The sequence below is a fragment of the Porites lutea genome, chromosome 4 (assembly GCF_958299795.1).
Source record: "Porites lutea chromosome 4, jaPorLute2.1, whole genome shotgun sequence".
NCBI classification, from domain to species: domain Eukaryota; kingdom Metazoa; phylum Cnidaria; class Anthozoa; order Scleractinia; family Poritidae; genus Porites; species Porites lutea.
Genome location: NC_133204.1, coordinates 14,975,159 through 15,002,101, shown reverse-complemented (window position 1 = coordinate 15,002,101; position 26,943 = coordinate 14,975,159). Strand labels below are relative to the sequence as shown.

Sequence of the window (26,943 nt, the reverse complement as noted above, 5' to 3'; positions counted from 1 at the left end):
TTTCACTTTGTTAAGTAGTAAATCGAGGGTGCTGAGCATTAACAGTTTGTCCAATCTGTTATTGACGCATAGCTTCTCATTTCAGTTCATTGTTGCCGAACGAATTTTGTACTCATGCAAGAGATCTTGATCAGGTAAGCTAAATCGAAAGCAACTTTATTTGACTGGCTTAAATTTTCATTAATTTGCATTAGGGTACTACCCACTGACATATATTTTCTTCGTTTCTCTTCCAGGAGCCGCACGAAAGACGGGTTTTCGACGAAATTTATACCAATGGAAGGAAAAAAACCGAAACAACTAGCCTGCCATTTCGCAGGTTCGTTCAGCTGTATTCGAGAAATAGCGGCCGCCACGTTAGAATCAATGCTGACAGAAGTGTCGACGCTAAAGGAGAAAATATGGATAAATTCGGTAAAACTGATGGCTTTTAAATTTATATCGTCAACTGCTGTTTACTTTGCTGTTGTATATACTTTTCTTTTTGTTTTAATTTTTTGGTTCCTTTAAAAGTGTAATAACCTGAATTACCGTTTCACAAAGCTGCCACTTTTGTGAGGCTGCAATTTGTGCGTTTTTCAACCTAATGAACAGTAGCCACGTGGTGCCGAAAAATATCATGGATACTCGGCAGAGATTTATTCGATTGTTTTATTTCTTGAGGAAAATTTGGTATGACCTTTCCTGTAACAATTTTCTCCAGAATTTCGCTTTTCGCCTTATTTCTTCAACTGAACTTAATAGGTCATTTCAATTTTTTGCCGTCTTCGTGAACGCATCACATAGGTATTTAAATGGTTTACGTTTTGTTCTCTTTAACCTTTAACCACAGGAAATTATTTATTCTTGTCCTTCTTGTTTTGAGGATTCCTTTGCGTGAGTAACTCTTCGAAAGTTTGAAAAAGTCAAACGTTGTTCAATGGTTTCGGAAAACGACCAAATTTTTGACATTTCTTTTTTCAAGAAACTCATTTAGGTCGTTGATTCTATTTGTAGTAAAAAACACGAATCAGCTGGAATTGACTATTTTAAACCTTTTTGAACAAATTGTGATCTGTGTCTGTAATCTAACCTGTGCAGGATAAATGTGTATGTGTTCTCGGTTTCATCGATGAGCTGCGGTATTAATTATCACTTTTTTACATTCGAGGATTTATAAACCGTTGTTTGACCAGAAATTACATGATTGTCAAACGCGATCAGTGTTCTGTTTACACAGTTGTGAAAGAAGCGAAATTCCTGACAATTTTTCAATGACCACGCCAAATGGCACAAAAATGACTTCTCGTGACTAAAAGAAGTTGTACACTGTCTCCGTAAAACGCAATTAAGCACTGGCCGCGAGAATTGTAGTGGGTGTTGAGCAAACTTATGCCTCACCGTGGTGGAGCTATTGTCACTTTCTAAAACCTTTATACTGAGTTTACTAATCCTCTTTGCGCTAATTGAAAAATGAAAGAATGAAAGAGATTTTGCCCGGCACGAACGCTTGTGATTTCCCCCGTACGATGAAGTATAATTAGTCTTGTCATGCTGGCGAAAACAGCTCGCGGGAGGAGATTATAGTGAAATGCAAAAGTGAACTCCACGCTTTGTACTGTACTGCTAAAGATTTTACACCGGCAACATTTTATGTATTAACTGTAACATTCTATTTAGAACTTTTCATTTACAAAGTAAACACCAAATGGGAGTAAATGGAACGCGCATATACGTAACTCCGACATTTTTCATTAACATTATGGTACGTGGGGGCAACCTAAACCGCAGTTTGTCGCAGAAACGCCTTGCTTGAGTCAATTTGGTGTTCATCAGATTAAAATTTTGAGAAGATAGACATCTGACATTTTAGGGTAAACCTTAACAAGCTCATTTGCACGCTCTTTTTCCCAGCGGTGGCGCATATATGAATAAGCTTGAACCTTAGAATACTTCATTTTGTTATTTTCAGCCAAGCTTGTTGTTGAATCTATAAGTTTTGGACGCGTTCGAATACGCGGAACAGCGACTGATTATTTCCTCTGTGTGGATAAGAAAGGACGTCTTCGAGCAAGGGTAAGTCACTTATTCGAATTTTTTTTTCGTCTCATTTACTGTCTGGGATTGACATAGCTACTAGATGTGTTGAAAAAACGCTATAGGCGCTGACACATCGGAGGCAATAGGTAATTCTTTAGAGACTAAGCCCCTACTTTTAAGAATTCGGGCCGGGTACATTTATTCGCGAGGGATAAGCCGTTTAATCTTAATGCTAAAGCGGCTTTCCCTTCAAAAATCACGAAGATCATACTCATACTTGCATTGACGAGCAAAAAAGAAATCAAGGATTGAAAAACGTCGATAAACAAAAGTATGAATTTTGTTTAGTGAAATTTAGACTGAGTACAACCTGCATGCTTGTTCGAATTTGCAGTGAATTTTGAGAATGACCTCCTTAAGAAACGCTTGGTGAGAATGGATGTGCGAGGCGAAATACAACCGTTTAGTGACATTAACGCTTTACAAATATTTCCACACCCACGACATGCCTGTTCGAATTTGCCCGCCGTAAATTTTGAGAGCGACCTTTTCACTGGGAAGTGCCGGCTTCGCGAGAAGGGATGTGCGATGCGAAATACACTGAATCGTTTAGTGACATTAACACTTTGAATGTTTCAGTTCTACTGAACTAAATGCCTATTCGAATTTGCCGCAAATTTTGAGAATGATTTTCATTAAAAACGCTTGAGAGCTATGCGCTGCGTACACATGTATATGGCCGTTTCGTTATCGAACTGATTTGCATTAATTACTTCCTCTTAATCATTTAAGGTTTTTGAAAGAATATTTGCATTATGAAAAATCAGATTTAAAAAAGAAAAAACAAAAACAAACAATTGTACAGCTACGGGCTATTTTCCCCATTACTCTTCGTTTTGACATTGCGTTGGAGCGTAGTGATAGAACTTTGAAACACTTAGTCACCACCAATCAACTGTGTTAAGTGACTTCTGTCAGTAAATCGATTTTATAATGAAGTTAAAATTATCAGCTTCTCTCAATCTACCGCAAAATGAATGACAGTATCATGAGCATCAGACGAGAATTCAAATTCGACTAACAGGCCCTTTAGAAAACAAAACGTGAACATGCCAACATGCTCGGAAACACTAACCAAAATGACAGGTTACAATAATACATACTCTCGATTCGCAGTATTGAGGTTAAGGACTGGAACAAACAAAACGAAAAAAAAAAAGGTATTTGTTTGATGCTGTAAGCATCTTTTCTATTAAGCCTTTAGTCAACTCCATTTTAACGCCTGTATAAGACAAACATACAGTCTAAGTAGAAGCAAAATGGTTTCAGGGTTAAGCAGATTTAGTCGACCGTAACATCAATGTTCTAACTTTTAGACACAATTTTTTAATGGAAGTTGGCCCTCGTGCTACAAGATGGGTAGACAATTTTGAATTTTCTTTACATTGAAATTCCTGATAACAAGACTTCTATAACGTCTAAATCCCACCTGATCCCAGCTGCGAACGTTTTATTTAAGGCAAGACATGTTTGTCCTGCTCGGAAAAAGCCCACACGTATCGAAATAAGGAAACACAACACGACGCAGCAGTAGTCAGCTTGAAAAGTTTCTCATTTGCAAACTGCGAAACAACGTGAGGTTATGAAACCGCAACAAAAAAGAAAAGAACTTCATTGAAATAACCCTTAAGTTCTAACACAATGGACTAAAGTTACCGCCCGGAAAGTTCAAAACAAAACCGATGCACCGCGAAGACTGTAGATGTACAAGTTAATCTTTGTGTTGTTTCTCGCAGTGGCGGTTTTTTCAGTCTTTTTCTTTTTATTTATGAGCGTGGGAGTCTATTTGATTGGTGTTTTGGTTACCCGAGGAAATAACACAATTTAGAAATCATCTGTCACCTTCAACTAGCAACTCTTGAACGTTCTGGCAGCTGAGGAATTTTGGGTGTTTCCAGTTACAAAGGAAGCTAACCTGTCATGCGGAGGCGAAGCATTAATATATTTGGTTAAATGAAGAAAGAAAATAACGGCACATTTCGAGTTGGGCACCCTCAAGTAGACGTATGTGCCGCAATTTTATGACGTCTTTAGTGGTTAACTAAAATGGTACTACAGTCGACTTCCGATAACTCGAATCCTTGCTAACTCGAACCAAAATCGATTTCTCCTCAATAACTCGAACCTCCCGCTAACTCGAAGTAATTTTTGTTTCCCCTCAGATCACTTTTATATAAATTTACCCTTGATAATTCGAACCATGTTTTGAGCCCTTATAAAGTCGGGGAAAAAAAACCAGTCTACTGGCGTCCGAAACACTGATTGAAATTTGAATTTTCCATTGACGTGTACGTCTTGTAGGTATATAGCTTACTAGTGGAGGTTAATGTTGTTTGTCACAACTGATCTAACGTGAGACAGCTTTGCTTACAGTTAAACGCATCTAGGCTGTTTTGTTACGGTACGTTCTAATTTATAGTCTAGAAGCATCGTTCCATTTGTACTTGATATTTCTACAGTTAAATGTAATTAAAATGTTCACTGTACAGTAAAAACTGGTTTTTCCCTTACTTCCGGCTATTTGCTTCGAGCTCCCGATAACTCGAACTTTTTTCGATTTGCCTTGAAGTTTCGAGTTATCGGGGGTCGACTGTACTACTAAGCAATACTCTCTCGCTCGCTCTCTCTCTCTCTCTCTCTTTCTCTATAAAAATTGACAATTCAAGCCACTATATCAGTGATGAACGCGCTGCTACATATTATGCATAAGGAATCTTGACTTCTTTATAGGCACAGCTAAGCACGGGACTGTAAAGCTGACATTGACAAGGTAGTGCGTTTGCGTTTCTCTCCAAACTTGAATGAGATGAGAGGCACCCTAACCAGGGATGGTTTTCACTTGTTTCCAACTTAAGTCAAGTCGTCTTTAAAGGAGTTAAAATGCAGAGCGTCGATTAAAAAAAAAAAATAACGGACAATGATTTCACAAACTCGGTTGTCGATGAAGCATATTTTATTGTATCGTAGTATCGCGATTATCTTATTAAAATATCGATATTCCTATGGTGAGAAGAAATATCGCAGTTCACCGGCGGTCATGTATTGGTGTATCGTTGCAGCCCTAACATTTGCATAGTGCGCTTGAAACAACCAGAGGTTGAGTTAACCCAAAGAAAAATAGTCATATCTTTACGCTGACGTTGAGCAGAACCCAAAAAGAGGCTTATTCGCCAGTTTTCCGTAAAACTCAACCGCGTACTACCAAGATCTTCAAACTGTCAGTATCATCGATAGTACAACTAAACACCAGGTATTAAGGATATAGAACGTAAATCCGAGACTGCTCTCTTTAATCAAAACCGAGACAAAGACTTCACGTTAAACTGGTTTAATGAGAAAGTTCGAGCCCAAGGCGTAAGTGAAACTCGAAGTTTCGAAACGTGCTTGCTTGTATTAGCTGAGATATAAATTCGACGGATGTGGTTTGCACTGAGTTACTGACACAAGTCGCTGCTGACAGAGCCTTCGAGAAGATCTAAATCTTAGCGAGGCCAAGATTCTGGTACTGTACTCTAAAAAGAACTCCAAACGCGGTTAAAATTTCCCTAGGCTCGCCTTTTTATTGGACATTCTCCATACCACTTGTACTTGAAAGGGAGAATTGATCAGTCAGTTGTGTTGAATTGCACAGTATGGGTCTTAGCTTGGGTAGCTGACGGTTTTGGGATCATTAGACGTTTCTGGGAAACTGCCCACCTACCCCTCTCCTTAGCCAACATTAACACTTACCTCTCACTTAGGGAAAAAATGTTGGTCGGGGGGGTGGGGTGTAGGGGGTAGGTGGGCAGTTTCCCAGAAACGTATAATGATTGATAGAGAAGGAGGTGCGGTTAACTTTTTTCCCAAAACAGTCGTGCCATGGTGCTGTTCGGCAGAACACTGACCTAGTCTCCGAAGCGCAACGTCAGAATGGCCAATGATTAGGCCATTTTCTAGACTACAAGTAGTCCCCCATTTTTTCTCAGGGATAGTAGAGCGAGCGAAAGGCGAGCGAGCGTGAAAATCACCCCACGCGAGAAAAGGCGACCCAGCTGTCACTGTCGGGATTATTTTACAATAAGAGGCCTTTGATAGGGCTGCAGTGGTATAATATTTTAGTAGCTAGTCCTTACTAATCCTGTCTCTAGAAATAGAAACAGCGAGATACAAGTGCATTAGTAGATCCGGTTTTAGATATACCAAGTGGGAGGGGAAGGGGGCGGGGGTTATTCCGGAGTTAAAGCGACGGAGATGATCGAAAGGAGACAAACCCAAAAACCCAGAAAATTGCCTTGGGGTTTGGCGAAGTTTTTGTCAGATTTTTTTTCCTCTGGGAATGACTCATCACCTCCCGAGAAAAGTCAAATGAGCGAGCCTATTGCATGCAGTGGGTAGAACACGCAATGCCTTCTGGGTGGTTCATCCGGCATGTACTCTTTTTTTCGACGGAGAAAGCCCGTTTTATAATTGTGCTGTGCCATAGGCAGCCCAATAAATAGTATTTTTCTTCTAACGGAGTCAAAACGTTTTTCTAACAGGCGCGAAGTAAGGACAACTGCGTGTACACAGAACACTTGGCTCACAACGCTTACACGGAATTTAGTTCTGTCAAATACAACAGCAGTCTCGTCGCTTTCAACAGAAGGGGAAAACCTAGAAGAGCAGATGAGCAGGGAATAAAAGCAGTACAGTTTATAGAGCGGGCAACAAACATAAGGCTTTACAGAGGACGAAAGTACAAGAACAACCGTAAGACAATAGAGTTATACCGCAGGAAACAACCTTATGAGAAGATTTCCGTTTCGATGAGGAGATGGAAAGAGTTCAAACGGTGGCGTAAATTGAGTAAGAGAACAGAAAAACTTGAAGAAAATTCTTTGACTACTACAACTTTACCCAGGATTACAACCACGCTGCAGGAACATAGAAACACAACAGCGGCGTCTGTTAAAGTTTTATAAATACCGTTTTGCGCGTCTAACTTACCATCTTCTATTGCTTATTTATGTTTGGGGTGAAAACTCCCCGCCTGCTTCAGCCGTTGGAACTTCGAATTTCCTCCTCCGCCGCTTCCTTGCCACTAGGACAAATTGTCCTCATAAGCCCAAGTATGTGGCTCTACAAACTCATGTTCGCATAAATATGAGATGCAGGCATCCCACTAAGGGCGACAGCCCGCGGGGCTTAATCACACTTGCCTAAGGTGGGACCCGCGGGTCGCGAATAATGGAGCGCCGGTCGCATGTTTCCCGACTTCTCACTGGCGCAGAGTCACGTGATATCATAAATGACAATCGAGTGTGGGCTAAGTGACAGTTATAATTGGTTTGAAAATAGACGTTAAGTTATATTGAGGTTAAATATAGTCGAAATTTGAAAAAGTTAATTGATTGATACTATTTTAGCAAAATGATTTGGCTAGGACAAGATCAAGAAGAATATTCTGTTCTAATGAAAATTTTACATAGTTATAAATAATATTGCTTTTCAACGAAAGCATTTAGTAGGCATATTTTAATGCCTCTGTAATTAATTAGAAAAAATGTTTTAAATAGAATTTTATTTTTCATTACAATTTTTGTTTAAATATGTAATCTAAGATAGAAGTATTAGTTCTTTAGTTTGTAGCATTACACAAAAAATGTTGAAAGAACTGGTTATAACTGAGATGGACACTTTCTATTTGAGCTTAATCTAAGATAGAAGTATTAACTCATTAGTTTGAAACGTTATACAAAAGATGTTGGAAGCAGTAGTTATAACTGAGATGGACCGTTCCTATTTGAGAAACGTGCGCACACATGGCCCAAAAGGTTTTTCGTTTTTCTTTTTTTTCATCTTAAACTGCGCCATGAATCCGCTTGTTGTTGGCTCACGCTTAAAAAAAAAGACTTCCCATACCAGTGGAATTTAGAGCAAAGAGATGAGATTAGCCATACAGTCAACTCCCTCTTAACCGAAACCTCAGTCGCTGAAACGGTCATCTAGATTCTTTACTCCTCTTAGTTGACTTTCAACATGACGGGCATCTCTCAAAGACCGATGCAAGTGCTGGCTCCAAAGGTTTCCATCTAAGACAAGGTTGTCACTAAGATTTCTAGTTGCCGGTCAAATACAACAAGTAGGCGGGGAATCAAACAGCTAAGGATTTCTCTGGTTCTATTTTTCTTTTAATTTATAATGAAAGTAGCCGGGGACAACATTCTTAGTAGTCAGAGGAAACCCCCGGCCTCCGGCTCTTAATCACAGCTCAGTTAGAGAAAGTTGACTGTATGTCTTAATCTTGAAACTTGGTTTTGCTGAAGAATCTAGTATGAAGTGCGTTTATATTTATTTATTTATTTGCCAAATTTGAACATGACCTTCATACGAAATATACTTGTTAAAATTACTCAGACAATAGGCTGGGTCACTAAGCTGTAATCCTGAACAAGAATAGCTAAGAATCTTTGGAACAATCCTTAAAAACACTCTTCTTTTCTGAGATTGTTTCCGCTCTATAGAGGTTATTTTTTTCGTATAAACTTCTTTTCACCCTCTCCCACCCCACCCCTCCTCTCCCTCCTCAGAACATGGACGCTTATAGACTGCCAGCAGTATTTTATTTTTCTTTCAAAGTTACTCCGTGCGTAACCTAAGCACACCGGAGCAGCGAGCCGCGATAAACGAGGGTTAGGGGTTAGAATAAGCAAACAATTGTAGCGTCGTTGTTTGCAATAGTCCGTGGAAAAAGCCGTCATTTGGTTTCCCCCACGAAATGACGTCCGTGAAATGATTGCAGAAATTCCATACTTATGACGTGTCACTGCCCAGATCTGGGTAGTGCTTCTGACTGATTAAAGCAAATTTCCTTCGCGCCGTGACCAATCAGAAGCACTTCTCAGATCTGGGTGATGACACGTCATCAGTATGGAACTTCTGCGCTCGTTTCTCAGACGTCATTTCGTGTGGAAACTAGTGGTGTTGTCGAGATATGTCGGCTGTTTTCTTAGGATAAACTAAAAGCAAGGGGCACACCAACCAATGGCTTGGCCAGGACCTCACGCACGCACACAGCCGTATCACCCGGGGCAGCCATGACAGAAAGTTTCGCCCTTTTTGGGGCTCATCAGCATGGCATAGCCGTCGGATCTCTGTACGGACAAAGCCGTTTTTAGAGTCCCTTTACTGCCGAGGCGAGTGCAAAGAACTCTTAATTAGGCTATGTTTGCAATCGCGCTGGCTGGAATGAGAACTGGAGGGATCTTAAGAGAAAAGGCGGACTGCAAAGATCCAAAGAAAAGCTACTTTATCCATGAAAAATGGTCGGGTGGAGGAGGGGTTTAGAATGATTTGCCGGCCTTTGACTGAATAAACATGTGTGGGTGTCCCAAATGATTGTAGCCCCAAGCATAAGCCCTGGCCTCCTGGTTAGAACTGATGCTTGATTTCTATCGTAATCAGGAGTAGAGTCAGTCCCTTTCTCTTTTGCCCCGGGGATGGGGTGTGGGGGGGGGGGGGAGTTGATCCCTATAATGGCCTGTACGGGGAGACTCAACCCGAATGTAGTGACTTTTTAAGGAGTCGGATCACATGAAGGGGTAGAGATTTCACGTGTTGAAGAATATAGAAGGGTAGAGAACTCTGTCATTTCGTTCTGTAAGACCTAAAAGGGCTAATAGAAGACTTAATGGCTGTAAAAAACCCCAGACAATTTCCTGGTTTTGTGATTAATTCATATTTTTAAGACAGTGCATTTATACTGTACAACAGTCAAAAGCAATGCAAAGTTCTAAACTAGTTATGTGAAAGAGGTACCCTTTTTTCAATGGAGGGTATACGAAAGAGTACCTTTTCTGTCAAAAATGGTACAAAAGTAGGGTAAAGGGTAGGACCTCTGGGTGGAGCCTCCCTTTATAAAACTCTGCTGAGTACCCCTCGAAACTTTTGTACGGTATAGTTTGCGTCGCAGACACTCCTCACCAACAATGGTTTAGACAATGTGTGGGCCAGCTGAAACACATGAAAGGGGCACCTCCCTATTTGCTCTAAACGGGTATGTGCCGCTAAAAAGCGTATGGTTTTCAGGGTCTCAAGTCTTAAACAGGGTAAACAATTTCACTTCTTTGCGTCTTGAACAGGATGTATTTTTCGACAGGAATTTTTTAAAACAGCGTGAGGGTTGGCGATGAGCGGTCCACGTGCTTGGTACATAAAAAAGGTCTAATTCTATGACGTTAGTTGAAAAGATTAAAACGAAATCCACAAGGAAATTGAGCAATTTTAATTTTCAGTGGACAGAAACCTTGAACCAGAATATTTTAAGTCATATCGCATTCTTTTTTACATTTATTCAAGGGATACAAATGTAATTAGCTATCTGTAATAACACCAAAGACAATTTTTTTATGGGAGCCGGAGAAAATAACTTTCAAATTTCACAAAAATTGAGAAAACATAGGTAAAATCGTTAAGCGTAAGATTTCATTTTGTGAAATTTAACGCTGTTTGTTTTCTCGGTCTCCTATAAGAAACTTTTCTTCGAAGTTATTTCATATGACTTATTACATTTATAGCTCTCGAATACGTAGTGTAAAAAGAATGCAATATGCTTTAAATTATTTTGGTACAAGGTTTTTGTCCACTGGAAATTAAAATTACTCAATTTCCTAATGGATTCCGCCTTAATTCTGTTGGGAAATAATGGAATCAGGGTAATGAAAAGACGTCTCGTGTCAGTACAGGGTAGCAAAATGAGCAATTTCGGCACACCTCTACCCAAATTTTTCTTAAGTTCCCCACCCCCCCCCCCTTTTTTTAATTTTAAAGATTTTTAAGGAAGTATATTTTTGTAAATTCAGTTTTTTCTCTGCAAATATTCTTCTCATGTAGTTAGTTTGATGGTATTTTAATTAGTGTCCCCTTTTAGTAGGCCTTCCAGGCCAGCTGGAAGACCTAGACACTAAAATAAAGTTCATCATCATCATCATCATATGAAGGATTTATTGACCCTCAAGCCATTTTTCTGATTAATAATGTTGTAGGAACGATTTTTAATTGTGAAAGGGACGGCGATTTTCAGTGTTGCTAGGCAACGAGTTCCAAGGTGGTAGATCTATACGTAAAGGAGTTCTGAGCAGGGGAGGAATAATATTTAGGAACTTGGAGCTTGACACTGTTACGTGTATGTCTGTTGTGAATGTCAGATCTCTTGAGAAGTAACTGCTGTAGGTATGTAGGAGCTAGACCTTTGATAGATTTATACTGACACTGGTAGGAATTTAAGTTGTTTGAACGTAGGAGTAATAAGCTCAAATCCTTTTAACCGATAAAATTCTGTCTGGGAAGTTTTCAACTAAGAGAAGCCTTGGAAATATATTTCCCTTACTTGTTGCAGCCCAAACTGAATAATAATGGGCTAATTTGCTGTAAAAAATTGTATTTACAGTACACATTAAGGAGGGGAGGATAAGTAGCGCGAGCGAAGTATCTAAACTGGCGGCAAAAAAAAAACAAAAAATAATAATAAACCATAATAATAATGGCGCTGAGGAAAGCAAAGGGCAGCGAGAATGGGTTCTCTTCCCCGTTCTACGCTTTCCCTAGCGCCATGAGATTTTCCCCGCCCGTTTCATCCCCCTCTATCTGCCCCTGGGTCAGTCCGAGGATCCCTCAGAGTATTTCCTCAGCTTCGCGTTATTGCCCCATTTTCGCCCCTCTTAGGGGAATCCGGGAAATTTTCTATTGTGGAATCCGAAACCCAGCAATGGATGCGCATGTTCTGGTACTTTGCAGACGTGTGTTATTGAGCTCCGCACTAGGAGTGAAATTTTGATAATGAATCGAAAGTTGACACACCTACTTTAATTTATAAACTAAGCAAGATGACAAGAAATGTAAAATAAGTTTGTATATTTTGTAACGTTGTAATGTAATAACTTCATAGTGCTGGATCCAGACCTTGAGATAAGGACTGGAGGGACTTGGGGTGGGGGGGGGGGAAGGGGGGGGGCAGTCATCCAGACCCTTAGAAAAAGGGGGGCGGGGGGCGGTCTCGAAAAATATCTAAAAAAAGGGGGGTCCCGGCCCCCCCGGGCCCCTTCCCTGGATCCGCCACTGGTTCAGTCCATCTTCTTGTGTCATTTATATAGATCTATCTTCCTTCTCCTTTCTTCTACGTAATTTCTTCCTTGGATGTTTCTGTGTATATATTTGTTTTAATTTAATTTAATTTAAATTGTAACTTAATATGAAGATCAAAAAACTTCATAAAACATCAACTTCAAGTTCAGAAAATTGTTTCTGGGGAATCCGTAATCTTGGGATTTGGAATACAGAATACAGCTCAAGGAATCCAGAATTCCACTAAGGATTGGATTAGAATCAGGAATCCAAGTTCCACAGAAAGCTGTTTATCGGTTAAGATAATTAGTCATATCATCTTCAAGTGCAGCACGCGTTCCCCATTTAGGGAAGTGTCGCTGGTCGACTGGTGGTTTAAATGTCAAATGGTAGAGTCGAAATCAGTAAAGGCAAATCAGGAAAGTTGCAAAAATTAAAAAAGAATATTCATGCTAATAATTTTGCGTGTTTTGTACTTCTACCTATGATTCATACAATTACAATTATAATTACAATTACATTACAATTATCTAATATCAGTTTAAGATTTACTGTAGCTCTCCCATTGATTTTTGCGTGCGTAATGCTGTTCATATTTCGTTGTAATAATTTAAGTGAGAGATCCCTTTCCTTATAAGCCTGGTGGCTTTCCCTGGGCTTCCTCACCATTAACTTTTTAAATATTTAGAGTTCCTTGTTTTTTGCACATCCTTATGGCAAAACAATAAACTGAACAGAAATTTCTCAAAGTCTGATAGCTAAAAGTCGGCTTCCTTACTACTTCTAGAAGAACAATGCATGCAAAATTACTTGCAAAACTGATTTTTGTCTCATCTTTTTCACTCTTAATTCAGTTTAAACCTAAATCTTTATGCTTGACATTTTTTTGAGCCAGGAAAAAATCAGTATACCGTTTAATTTCTACCCGTTTTGAACTCGTAACTCTTTGCCTTTGCGATAATATTCGTCCGAAAAAATACGTTTCATTCCTTTGTCTTTTAATACTACCCTAAAATAGATGTACAAATTAAGTTATTTAAAGATTAGCTTTAATTATGACAGGAAAAGTAGCACACGTTCTCCAAAGCACTGACGTCAAACGACCCCCTTTAGATAAAAAGTTGTAAACAAACATAGTCAATCACGCAGGCTGTACCTTTGCCAAACAGAGGTTTTATTTCCCTTTGCTGTCTGTGATACAAAAAAGTCTTTCTTTGCTCTCCACGTTGCTGCATGATTGCTTACGAAGATTATTCAGTCAAGAGAAAACAATCTTACAGCAACAAGAACAGCACTAATAAAACAACAAAAACTAACAGTTACAGTTACTTATTTAGCCAGGTGACTATTTTAACCCGCAGGACATTCTTTAGGTGCCCCTGTCTATATCCGTCGTACGTGTTTTCCGGATTCACTGTACTACCCCATGCTTCAGGCTTTTTACTCGCCTTGTTGGTGGCCCAGTAATTCACAAGTTCTCTGACGAGTATGACCGCCAACCGATTCTACCATAAATTAGTAAATCTGTGCTCTCTTTGACTTATCAACCACGAAAAACACTCCTTTCGTATAAAACTGTATAAAAAGGCTTCTATATAGTTAACTCACTAGATAAGGCATTAGTTAGATGGAAAACGTGCTGTCAAGCAAAACAGTTAATCTCATTTTTGATGTAAACAAATCTTGGGGCTATTAGGGGACTATTTTCACAGAATTGGTCCCATAAACCAGTTGGAAGCTAGTGACGTAAGACAGCTAAAAAGGTTTGCCAACTGAGCACGTAGACCAACGACTTACACTAATGTCAAAGTTTGGTCACCCTAGAGAGGCAACCAGATACTGGAATGAAAGTGACAAGAGTCAGTGACGGCGTAGTATTGACCTGAAACTAACACAAATTCGCTTGAAATGAAATTTGGATACAATAACAATTTACGATATTCAGTGGCATTACCAGCTGCACAGATAAAATTCGGTGGTCCATGCTGCCCTCCCTCAAGAGCGCCGGACATCCGCAGCACTGCTGGAATCGGATCTTGGGTGGATTCGTTATCCCTTTAAGCACCAATGGTGACCAAGATCAATTTTCTCCTAACTATATCCATACCTTGTCAAGAGATAAGGTTTTGAGAATTAATGAAATGATTACTAAAGAGAAAATGCTTTGATCTTTTATCAAATTCGCTCAACTTCCCCTTTAAGGAAATTTATAGAGATCAGTTTGGAGAATTGGTATGTGGATTTTGGGGCTTAAAGGGTTTTTTATTGATACAAGATGGAATCTGTTTGAGGAGCTAGGCCCTTCATCAAGATCACGTCCCAAATCAGTTGCTGCTTTTAATCAATACTTTTGCTTAAAAAAAAAAACAAAAACAAAAACAAAACAAAAACAGGCTGTTTGTGTAATTCCACAAAGGATTTGATCCTATGCATCAATCGGCTACTTTGCCACTGGAAAGCAAAAGTAAAGTTAAATTATTACCTGTCAGCAGGACCATTCATTAGTCTCAAAATAATAAGTGTCATCATGTTTACGTGAAAGGGTGACACGGCTTGACACGGCTATATCAGGCTATTTGTAAATTGCATTAAAAAATAAATCAACGGCGGGGATTTTGCCAAATATTCAAATGTTGAATCATAAAATCATAAAATCCGAACCAACCCTTGGATGCAGAAGCTCCTCTGCTCAGTGCGAAGCACTGAGTGATGAAGGCCTATTTCCTCCTTTTACTCCATACCACCACCATATACAAGGGGGTGATGTGAAGGCAGCTAAGAGCCCCCCACCCCCCAATCTATTTTGGCCATGTGATAACATGTTCTAAAGATAAACAATAGCGCGTGATGAGAACTCCATATAAGATGGCAAATGGTGGTCCTATTGGACTTGTGGCGTCATTCAATATGACCGACATCTTGATCGCCACCGAAGTATTTAATTTTATGAAAATTTCAAGGAAAATGCCTAGGAAAACTAACTGCCATGTCACAGGGTTACTCGTGTTTTGACAGTGTAAGAGACAGTATGTTACTGAATTGCAGCATTTAAGAGTTAGACATAGCATCGAACGTTATTGAAATGCACGAACCGCGGGGAGGGTACATCGTAAGCCTAACGGGGATGTGCTGCTGGTTAGAGTCGCATTTTCATGAATGGATTGACTACAGTGGGATGGTTACGTTTTCAAAAGAGTTACTAGAATGAGGTCGCACATTTTCGGGATTTCATATAATTAGGGTTATAAAAATTTTTGCATCTAGGAATTTGAAAAAAAATGTATGAATTCTTTATGACTGACCTAGTTAAAGGCTTTATAAGCGATCCAAGTAGATGCATAAACAGAAGTGGCGAAGTACTAAATTACATTTTCCAAAAGTGACTAAGATGGGGTCCATAATTTGCCACAGAATTGTCTATAATGGGGTAGGGGTTCCGAGAGGCCAGCAGCACATACTGACACAGCAAAAGTTGAACGTTACACAACACAAAGTGTCCCCATGAATAAAACTTCACCATTACTAAATACACAGCCAAATAATGTAAAAACTCTCGGCGAGCTTTCGGTTCTTTCAAAAAGAAAATCTAATTTGAGGTTTCGACATTAATCAGGCCTGAATTTCCGCCCACAGTTTTTGATTCAGCCTGAAAGACGTCATTAAGTCATTAATTTGTTCTTTTTTTTGAAATAGAAATGCACGTGATATTTCAGCAGAATATAATTCGTAAAAACTTGCATTGGCTACGACATACAGTCAACTCTCTCCTTGCGGACACGCCGCTATTCCGGACGCTCGCAATTACGGACAAAATCCAGATCCACGGCAAAAGCTACACGGGTTTGACTGGAAATGACTCCAGCTATTACGGACTCTCGCTATGACGGAATTACGGACACTTTCTTCGTACCAAAGTGACAATTTTATTGTTTCGACTCTCGATAAAGTGGACACGCTGTACTTCTCATGTAACGCTATTATGTAAAGTTACAGCCTGCTTTTCATCATTTACCAAAATACATTTCAAAAGATTTCTGGAATGTTCAATTTCACATCGATTCCTCAAATTGTTTGCACAATCATCCTCACTTCTTCACTTGACCTTGCGCTTTTTTTCTTCCCGGCTTTTTAGGAGAGCTCAAGCCCTCGTGTTCCATTCTCAACAGTTGCTTAGCATTTTCGGTATCGTCGATAAGTTCGTCCAGTCTTGGAAGATAGTTTGGGTCGCCATGTCCGTACAATCACGAATCACATTACCTTTTCAAACGCTCGTGTTCAAGAACTGGACCAAAAGTATGGAACCAATTCCTCCTGAACAGGGAGATGCTATGGGGTCTATAATTGGCCACAGAATTGCCTATAATGGGGTAGGGGTTCCGAGAGGCCAGCAGCACATACTGACACAGCAAAAGTTGAACGTTACACAACACAAAGTGTCCCCATGAATAAAACTTCACCAGTACTAAATACACTCTCTCCTGAATAGAGGGATGCTTCAAAACCCATTTTTAAGAGGAAAATTCGCTACGCCTTCTTTTGAGCAAACAACCTACAATATTCAGGTGGCGAAAACGCAATGACAATATCTTGGCCGTAAAAGCCATTGCTGAAAAGCCCACTTTTTTGCTGAAAAGCCCACTTGTTTTTTTGTAAAGTATTTTCGTCAACGGCTCTTGTCGTTAGTTAATATTGGACTGAGCCCACTGATACACGAGGGAGAGCAGCGGTATAAACCATATATAGTCAGCGATTCCCGGATGGTGTCCCTGCTGTGGCCCCCCTTTGAAAAATCCTGGTTACGCCCATGTCTTTTGGATAGGGACGACTATGTTGAAGTCGACACTTAAGCTCAAAGACAACACCCGGGCTCTACAAAATAGATTTTAGGTATTTACTCAGTTTAACAATTCTTAGCTAATAATTGGGCTGTGCAGGGTATCAAATTTTCTTCTCTATGAATGCCTTCCTTTGAGATGATCAGGATCAGGATCAGTGATCCGAGATCACTCAGATCATGGTAGATCAAATGAACCGATGACCCCTTGTCCAGAGTAGATTCATCGGCTCATTTGATCTACCATGAGTGATCTCGGATCACTGATCCTGATCCCTGATCATCTCAAACGGACGCACTCAATAATATTATTATGGCTAGATTTTCGGTCTCATGTTTTTTTTTCTTCTAATTCATCATCTTGCGCCTCGATTAGCTTAAGCTAACTGCAGGATGTGTGAAATATTTCCTTTTCAGTTTACTTTGATTTGTTACTTGTAAACTTTTTCAGGTGAACCAAAGTTCTTCTTGTTGTTGTTGCTATTTTGGAGTCATTTCACGAGTCACGTGATTAGGTGACGAACTGATCATGTCCATAAATGATTCTTAGTGGTTGCTTGGCTACTGTAGGCAAGAGTTCGTCTTGAATGACCCCTTGATGGGGAGGAAACAAACATCGGGAGAAATGGCTATTGTTCTCGTGACATTTACTTACAGTCGATGAAAGTTTCTAGGTCTGTCATATCGCTTATTTGTATTCTAAAGTGCTTAACAGAAGTCTATTGCATTGGTTACCATGAATGTGTGGCAGTACCCTTCATCGCGGAGTAGTCGGGTTACACTAACAATCCTTCAACTTTTAAATCCTTAAAAACTAATCCTTCAACTTTAAGAATCAGCTCACTCTGCTGCGCCAAAAACACCCGTTTTCTCTATTATCATGCCAGCTTTCTTGGTGCATTCATGCTTGAAAAATACGCTACAATGTCTTATTCATATGCGTACGTAAATGTCCGACCATTTCTCCCGATACTGAGTATGTTGATCAAAGTGGCGATTCTCTGCTTTTTGTTTGAGGACTACCTAGTGACTGGCAATGAATTTTATTACTTTTACATTGTTTATAACTTCGAACCCTCGTCACGACACTTACATATATTTTATCGTCAAGGACTACAATGTTAGATGATCACGCGTCACAGTGAATATATAACTCACGAATCACGACTGTATTTTATGAGTTTTCCCGATTCACGCTGTGTTTACTGGTCAATTCACGGTCACGCGACACCCCTTTCAGACCCTGAAACTGAAGCAAGGTCAGGTATTATGGTGAAATACCCGCTACGCTGGGTACGCGGTGCGTATGTGGTGGGAAGTGCAGCCTAGCTTCGGGCCATCATTTCTCCAGGTCTGTGAGTCAAATATTCCTTCGCGTGCGCGGGAGCTCTCCTAAATCAGTGTTAGTGTTTCCTGTTCAAAGGATTTAACAAACCGATCTATTGCGCGCGCTACATATGCGTCGCCCACGTAAAACCATAGGAAAGGCAGAGTTTTAATTGTCACCAGTGACCAAGCGGGAAAACGTAAGCGAGAATCCCATCCGAGTTTAGGTTTAGAAATGATTAAAAACCCCGACAATAATAGACTAAAATAGAGTCCAACCATAACATTTAAAGTCTCCCGCATACCGAGCTTGAAAAGCAATAAAACTAAGCCCTTCCTTCCTGTGCCGATCACGTACAATACAAAAAATTACCGCGGCGACGCTGAGTCTGCTTCTACTGTCGGTCGAGCGTGCAGCACCAGATTTCACTCAAAATTGATCTCTTTCACGATCTATAAACACAAAAACATATTTTTCAAGAGGTAATAATATTTTTGTAGGGGATTTGACTTGACTAATCGTCTTGAACGTCTCGAATTTTCTTAATAAAGTTGCGGTTTGAACGAAGGATAGTTTGTACACGAGCGCACCACCGCGGTATTTAGTCTTGTCATCGCTTATCACACGGCTTATCAACGTTTTGCTTAACAAAAATTTAAGTCATGTTCCTAAAATCATCAGCGCATTACACAGAAACGTTTATAGCTAAACAAAGCTCAACCTTTCAATTCAATCTTAAATCGATCGAGAAAAGGAACCAACAAATGGTTTGGCCGTTGAAACCACGCCCACTCCTCTTTTTTGTCGAAGTAGTTAGTTTTGTTTGTTGCTTGTCCATGCATGAGGCATTGTTTTTTTGATTGTGACTTTTCGCCATATGTCTTCTAAGTCATTAGCGGCATCCACACTAATGATCAACCTAAGAGTCTAACGGTAGATAATTATTGGCTCTTGAAAGACGTTTGTTTGTGTTTGAGGAGCCTTAACTTGTTAGAACTTCCTTCCTGATCTGATCTGACCAACGCGGAATGATCCTGCATTTTTAATTTAGCTATTAGTTTGGGGATCAAAGTCTCCATTAACTAGCATGTTCGCGAAGTTTTAAACTTTTAAAAAACTTGCTTACCTTCTAATTCTCTAGGCGTGGAATATGTAGAAGAAATCTTAAAGTAGATTAGACCTAGGAGATTAGCGTCATCGTTGATCGGTTCCAAAATGATGTGGAATACAACGGAAGACATTACTTCACTCTTGAACTTAAAAAAGCTAAGGAATAAGATGATATGGCAGGCCAGTATGGGATAACCTTTCGTCCTTTACTATGGGAACGGCGAGCGGTTAAAACCGTGCATTATTCATCAAATCACTAACCCGTTGCCTTTATCTTGCCATCGTTCCTCGATTTCCTAGTCTTAGAAGCTTGAACCGGGGAAGGGAGGGGGGGGGGGGACTCCTGGGAATTCTTGGTAGGGGTGTGCCGTCCAGTTCTCCAAATCCTGCATGACCCTATTTCAGACCCAAAAATGTAATTTTCCACACCCGTTTTCAGACCAGACCTCTAAAATCCATACCCGTAGAAATTACGTTATTATTACTTAGATTAGCGTGCAAATAAAAAAAATTCTTCAAATCCATTTCCAATTCGCATATTTCTCTTTCTTTCTTACTCATTTGAAATTGAAACGATAAATACGTTCATAATCTCCCGTAGTTCCTTCGAAAACCATACCCGATTCCAGTCCAAAATGGGCAAAGTCTATACCTGTTTTCAGACCAAAACGGCGAAAAACCCGTACCCGATGGGCCGGCATAACTTTATAGCTTATATAAGGGAGTACCCCCCTGGGCATGAAACGGAAAAACAAAGCACTCCATTGTTCAATGCTCAATTCGAAATCACAAGAATTAATCACTTGAGTTTTACTTTACGATTTTTGCCTCGCCAGCCTTGAAATACCTTAACAGAAATCGAACTGAAAACTCGAACGCAGACTCGGTTCGGTCAGTGTCTAGCGTGGATATTTTTCAATCTATGGAGATGAGCGCGCGACGATTCTCAAAACCTTACTTTATTATGTAATGGGGAGACAAAATGCAACTGAAATGATGTCTTATTTAACGGAAAGCCAATAGCGAAAAATTGGGTGAACAGACCTTTTTTATTGTTTTGTCCAAATGGACATTCATAAAGCACATAATATGGGGGTAAACCTACTGATGATTCAAAACAAAACTCAATGCAGGGCTGGCACTAATGCAAACGGCTGATCTATTATAGGCCAATATTTCGGCTAACAAAATTAGCCTTCCTCAGGGCCAGAACTATACTGAGAGGAAATATTTTTAACAACTACAGTATATCAACACTGAAAAGTCAAGTTGTTTCAAAATGTACTGGGATAAGATCATAACGTTTATCATCGATCTTTGAGTTTCATTTCTGATTAAGGATAGCCCTATTCAAGGACTGGGCACCTTGAAAATCATACCCTATCGCGCGGAACGTTCATAAAAAGGGAGTGCGACCACTTCTTTAGGGTCCACGTTCCGAGGGTCTTCTCGTTCCATATTTGAAACTGAGAATGCTTTGGGGACGAGAGGTTGTAGGGAGTACTTCCCCCGGGTTAACACTAAGCGCGTGCTTGCAGTGTTTAAAAGTAAAATAAATCTGAAATGAAATAAAGAAATGTTGAGAGATTAAGTTGAGTACACAAAGATATAAAACAAGAACAATTGACGAAAGTCACAAAGACGTCTTCACTGATCAGAAACTGAGAGTTCCCATGCAATAGCGTTCTTCAATCCCTTGATCCCGACCCAAAATTTCGGGCAATCCCGTAATCCCGATGGTTATTATTGGCGTCCCACCTCCCGTGCATACTTTCAATCCCCAATCCCGAATTTAAAATACGGGAAATCCCGAATCCCGAGCTTCAAATAAGAGAAATCCTGGATCCCGAAAAAACTATTGGTGACCCTCGAAACTTCCCTTGAGAATTACGACACATACTTTTAACGATTGTTGCTGACTATTCTCGTTCCTACATTTCTTACTTATGATCACGGTCTTGCTCTGAAGTGTTCTTTGGCTTGGTGATTAGGCATTGATACTTTATTTTGAGAGTAAATAAATACTAAGGAGACTTCAAGTTTCGAGCTGCTTCTCGTTGGTACAATATAACGAAGAAAACTTAAACGTTCATAATACAAGGTATGGTGGTCTCCTGTTCAGTTCTTGAATTTTTTAACTCTAGAGGCACTCGGTGGACAATTTGTTTTGAATTGCTGAAGAACCTAATGGACAAAAAGGCTAACACCTCGAAATTTGAATGCTGCTGAAAATTAGAACGAACTTGACGGTATTCCTTATCGAACGCAGGAAATAGAAAACTCCCATTTTTGCACTGATGAGCGGATTTGGACGTGGCTGTAGAGTCGCTCGAAAGTGGTCCAAGCATTTAGGCGATCATAACTTACATCTATAATGGCAGTTGCTTTGGCAGCTCCTCATTTTCCACCGGACAATTCAGGGGATCCTCGATATCACGAAGAGCCCAGGGTACGGCAAAATTTACGCGCCAGCTATAACGAGGTTTCGTGATATCGAAGTTCTTTTTTATGTTTAAATTTATTATTACTGGGATAAAGAAAATCGTTCGTTCTATCATATCAAGGATTTCGTTGTAAAGAGGTTTCGTTATATTGCCGGAGGTTCGACTGTAGTCTTTTTTTTTTATATAAACAATACTTATTACAACATTAGCTCTAAGAGCCTAAGGGGCTCATCTACAGCGAGCTTACGCTGTGTACATTCAATATTTCAAAAATACAAATGCACGTCACGATCGAACACATACATAAAAAAAGCGAAAGTATAAAAAGAAAAAATATATATATATATAAAACACACACAGCAACTAACATGCAGAAGCGAGTTAATAGCGAAATAAACGACTGGACAAGCTGAAACAATCTAACGTTAAGTTGAAAATCAGCAGTAGAAATACCGTTTAAAAGCCAATCCATTTTTTTCTTATTTTAAGCACAACGCCATCTATTACCAAGTAATTCTACAGCGGAGGCAAAAAACTTTTCACGCAGAACAGCAAAACTTGGGTAATACAGGAATATTGTTTCACGTCTTACATATAGATGCATCGCAAAGAGCCGCACAGGCAGGTGAAGGACAGCAAGTTTCCTGAAAAAGGTGATAATTTAAGGCACCAAAATTAAGACTCAAACGAGTGTGAAAAATTGACGCTGAACGATCCCCGATATAAAAAAGATAGCTGCGGGATGGAAAATGCAGGAATTTTAAAAGGTTTCGCTTGAAGATGCTTGGAGAAGACGATATGCGTGTCTCTAATGAAAAAGTCTGTTCCATTGTAGTCTAGAGGAAAGCGTCTTTGTTTTCTTGCGCCGATACGCAATTTACAAATGAAAACTCCAATTTAAAATCCTAACCGCATCTGAAACGATCTGAAAACTCCAGTTTAACACTCTTGCTAAGTCCAAATAACTAAAATGACAGAGGCTGAGGGCCTGTGATTGTAGCGACCCTAACAAAAGACAACAATACCAAAAACGGATGCCCTACTAGTTATTAAGTACTGAGCACTTCATAAACCATACCCTTTCCCGCGGCACGTACCTATATAATGTACCCCCCAAAACCCCACAGGAAAACAAGTCGGCCATTAAATCTGATCGGTAAAATGAAAAATGTTTACTAAGAGGTGGTTTCATTTCTAATTTTGGGGCGCGGTTTCCTTCGGGGCTGGCAGGAAAGAGGAGCTTGGTTTTATTATTCATAAAACGTGGGAATTTACTTATTTTGACTGGTAGATAATGAATAAACCGACATTTTCTTATTTGTCAGTCAAGACACTAGTTCTTCACACAATACCTATGGAAAAATGAAAGTGTCTTTTCAATGGATATGTCTCAAGGTGAAAATAGACCTTAACGAAATTTATCCCCCGTGGAAAATTCCAAGAAACATTTTCTCGGCAGCTGCGGTACACTCACCTTGGTAGGAAATTTCAGTTTTCGTATAACTGAACTTTATTGACCAAACCTATTCACTTACAAATGATTAAGTAAAGGCTATTAAGGTCTTTTGATACTTGTTGTGTTACCGCCAAAAATAAAGAAATGTATATTTCACATGTGGGAAAAACAAAGAGGAAAAATTAAAGATGAATAAGATATCATATCCTTCACTCTGGTGCACTTTTTCCTGGCTCTGACAGCACTGGGAGTAACGGAGAAAAACTAATAAAGACTAAAATCATGCAGGGATGCGCTGAAGTCTTAAAAAGATTTTTAAGACGGAGAACTGACAACTAACAACTGACATTGACTTTGGTAACACAACATCATTCGTCTTCAACGGTGTTCTTTAGACTGCGAGGAGTCTTTTATTTTTCTTTGCAAAGTTACTGCACGCGAAACCTAAGGACGCGAGCGGCAAAGCCGCGAGCCGCGGGAAACGAGGGCGTAAGCCCGAGAAGAAAAGTCTCAATCCCTTATTGTAATAATAACGTCGTGGTTTGCAATCGCGCTGGATGAGATAAGAACTAGACGGATTTAAGAGAAAAGGCGGACTTCAAGCAGTCTAGTGTTCTTTGACTTGGGCGTGTCATAGCTGATAGTTTCATGTTACGCTGAAGTCTTTTGAGACCTAGAGAGACTTGAACAAACAACTGAAATTGGCGATGGTACCACAAGATCATTCGTCTTCAAACCCATGGTGTTCTCAGTCTTGGGCGCGTAATAACTGATTTGATGGTTTAGAACGAGTTGTACCGAAGTCTTTTAACGATATGCTAAGCATGACTTAGAAACGGAAGACTGTAACAATTTACTTAAGATTTACTATACACGAAGGTAACACAACAGTATTCCGCTCTCAGGCTCACGGTGTTTGACTTTAGTGTGTATTACATTAACTAATCCCACAGTTTAGAGGAAAAAATGCTCAGATCACAGATTCGCTGAAAGCTCTGAAGCCGTAATAGCACGACTCAGTTCTGTCAGTCAGGCTATGGAAGGAAGCCCAGCAAGCTGGACGTGACAGGAACATTTGCGCCAAAACAACAAGCCAGCGCCCTTTCCCGGCCGGCAGCGTTATATCACTGGCGCGTGCTGGTTTTGAGAGGCTGAAACAGGATGGACCGAAGGAGAGGCGGAACTTTGAGCTCAGATCTGCTTATAAGTGATTAGCTGTTCAGCCACGTTGAAAATAAAACTGATAAAAAAGATTACCTTTTCGGCTTCATAAAACGTGGCTCAATTTATTTTAATCAAAACTATACGAACAACACAGGCCACACTCAGTATTTCGGCCTGGTTTCCTGTCATTATACATTTGTGCGCTAACCGCATAACCTCTCACTTCAATTCGCACAGGTAGAAATGTGTGTACAAATGCATTTTGATATTACAAATGTGATAGAACTAACCCACTAGAGCCCCCCCTTCCCGCCCCCACGCTCGTTTTCCACGCCTAAGAATCACCTGTTCCAGTTTTTGCAGTGCAGTTCACAACTGCCCTCTATTTGCTCCCGTTAGAAATTAATTTATACATGCACTGAACACAACGATAAAACTGATGTAAGCTCTATCAAAACAAACTGTATTGTTACTCCCTTCCAATTTTAAATGAACATCGAAGAGGTCAAGTTCCAGCTTCCGCTTACAGCGACAAGATGGTTTTAACCAATCTATTAATTGCACCTAATATCAGCCCAATATAAAAACTCTAGTTCGCTTGTGGATTAGCGATATCCTGTGGTATTCATGTGCTTTTTCCGTTAAATATTATTTGTCTAGACAACGGACGCGAGAGAACCAAGCTATCTTTAGAAACGAAAACATTGTTAAAAACATCCAGTTTGCTTGTAAAAACCACGTATTAATTGCTGATGAAGCTAAAACAACTTGGGAAAACAAAAAACCAAAACAGAGAATATAGATGTCTAGAAATCAATTTAGTTACAAACAGCTTGGACATTAATTCGAAATTGGCAGTATAGATTTTAACAACGGGGATAGAATTCCCTTCAGATTCGACAATGAGTGTAGCTTCAATTTTCACAACCAGATTCTATGGGTTTTGCTTTTTTGCGATACGCCCTCGGCTCTCTCTACGTACCTTTCAAATGCTTGGTGTGATAATTGTCAAGGAAGCATACCGTCTTTGACAAAATGGGTGGCGGTCTCACAGAAGTAATCCCTTCCAACATTTTAACGTTGGAAACCAAATTTAAAGTGTTTGAAAGCTTCTTTTATATTCCTTAATGTGTAGTGAATCTAAACGAAATGTTATAACGTAGTCAGTATGTAAAAAAGACAGTTCTGGTTTGTGGGATTAATAACTTGAAACAGTTACAGCATTTACAGGGGTAGGATCAGTTCCGAACAGCATGACAAATTTTTAAGACAAGTGTACCTTAAATCATTGTTCCCTTCTTCGCAACTATGCAAGTCGTGCCGCGGTTGAATATCTGATTTACCTAATTACGACTCTATTCATGAGTTTACAGAACGGAGAAGATACCACTATACTCAAGCTTGGCGGATCCTGAGAAGTCTTAAAATTTTCACCAGCAATACGTAATTTCGTCCGTGAATCAGTTCATATAATTCCCTCTGAATTGGCGTGCCACTGGTCTCAGAGGATGAGTAACTTACTAAGTATCTCGGAAGTAAAACGTAAGGTTGAAAACAAAGACACTGCTTTGTTCAAGAACGCCAAAAGTTCTTGAAAAAGTAACAAAACTCGCGGAATGAGAGTGGTAGACTCATTAGAACTTTTCCTCGTAGTAACAGGTACTAAAGCTGCAAAATAATCATTGGTTAAAAGACTGCGGAAGCGCTTAATCAGAGCACATGGAGAAAAGGTGTGAAGCAAAAAGAATAAAAATGTTCTGGCCATTTCCTTTTTTGAAGCTTATAAGTCATAAGTGTGATTACACTATTTTAAAACCAATTAAAGTTGCTTTATTCCGATTGTCAAGAATTGTTTGTGACATAAAGGATCAGGTATTAAAAATCCTGAAAAATGTAGGCTCAAGATTTTTTCCTGATGTAAAAGACATTAGACCAAATTCTAAAAGAAATTTTATAAGGGGAGGAGCCGTTTATTCGGCCTGTGACCAAAAGGTTCGCGTGATCTGCCCTTCTCTTTTCTCAAACATATTACCATTTGGGGCAAGTCACAAAACGTCAAGATTAAAACTGGAAAACTGCTTTTTTTATTCCACAAACGTAAAATCTGATTAGAAAAATATAAGATACGCTTACAGTCATGATTCTTGATATAGCTTTGATATGAGCTACAATGTTAAACTAAAGTAAACAAAAGCATGGGTATTTATATACTTGATATTGTACAAAGAGTAAAATCCATTGACAAAAAAGAACCTTCTACCAATTTTTCAATAGCCTCACAAGTGACACAAGTCTCTCCTTCCGTTAGTTTATCCAATGGTTTATCTCAGAGCAAACTGACACGCAACTGAAAAACGGTCCGCAAACTAGTAGCCATGTAAGAATAGTTATCAAAAACAAGGTATCAAAATGTTTTACACTAAGCGTGACTCGACAGTCATTATCTACG

The 26,943-nt window shown here is 39.6% G+C and overlaps 1 protein-coding gene across 1 annotated transcript; it reads left to right on the top strand.

The window, feature by feature from the left end:
• Positions 1–255: 255 nt before the first annotated feature.
• LOC140932629 (fibroblast growth factor 8-like) lies at positions 256–8,494 on the top strand. The gene is made up of 3 exons (XM_073382148.1): positions 256–414; positions 1,952–2,055; positions 6,597–8,494. Exons 1-3 carry the CDS (start codon positions 402–404, stop codon positions 7,017–7,019), a joined length of 540 nt encoding a protein of 179 aa, XP_073238249.1. The 5' UTR covers positions 256–401; the 3' UTR covers positions 7,020–8,494.
• Positions 8,495–26,943: the final 18,449 nt, after the last annotated feature.

Bases quoted from the DNA above. Each gene is read 5' to 3' on its own strand.
- LOC140932629 (XM_073382148.1), top strand. The intron at 2,056-6,596 runs GTAAGTCACTTA...TTTTTCTAACAG, and splicing joins AAGGACGTCTTCGAGCAAGG to GCGCGAAGTAAGGACAACTG.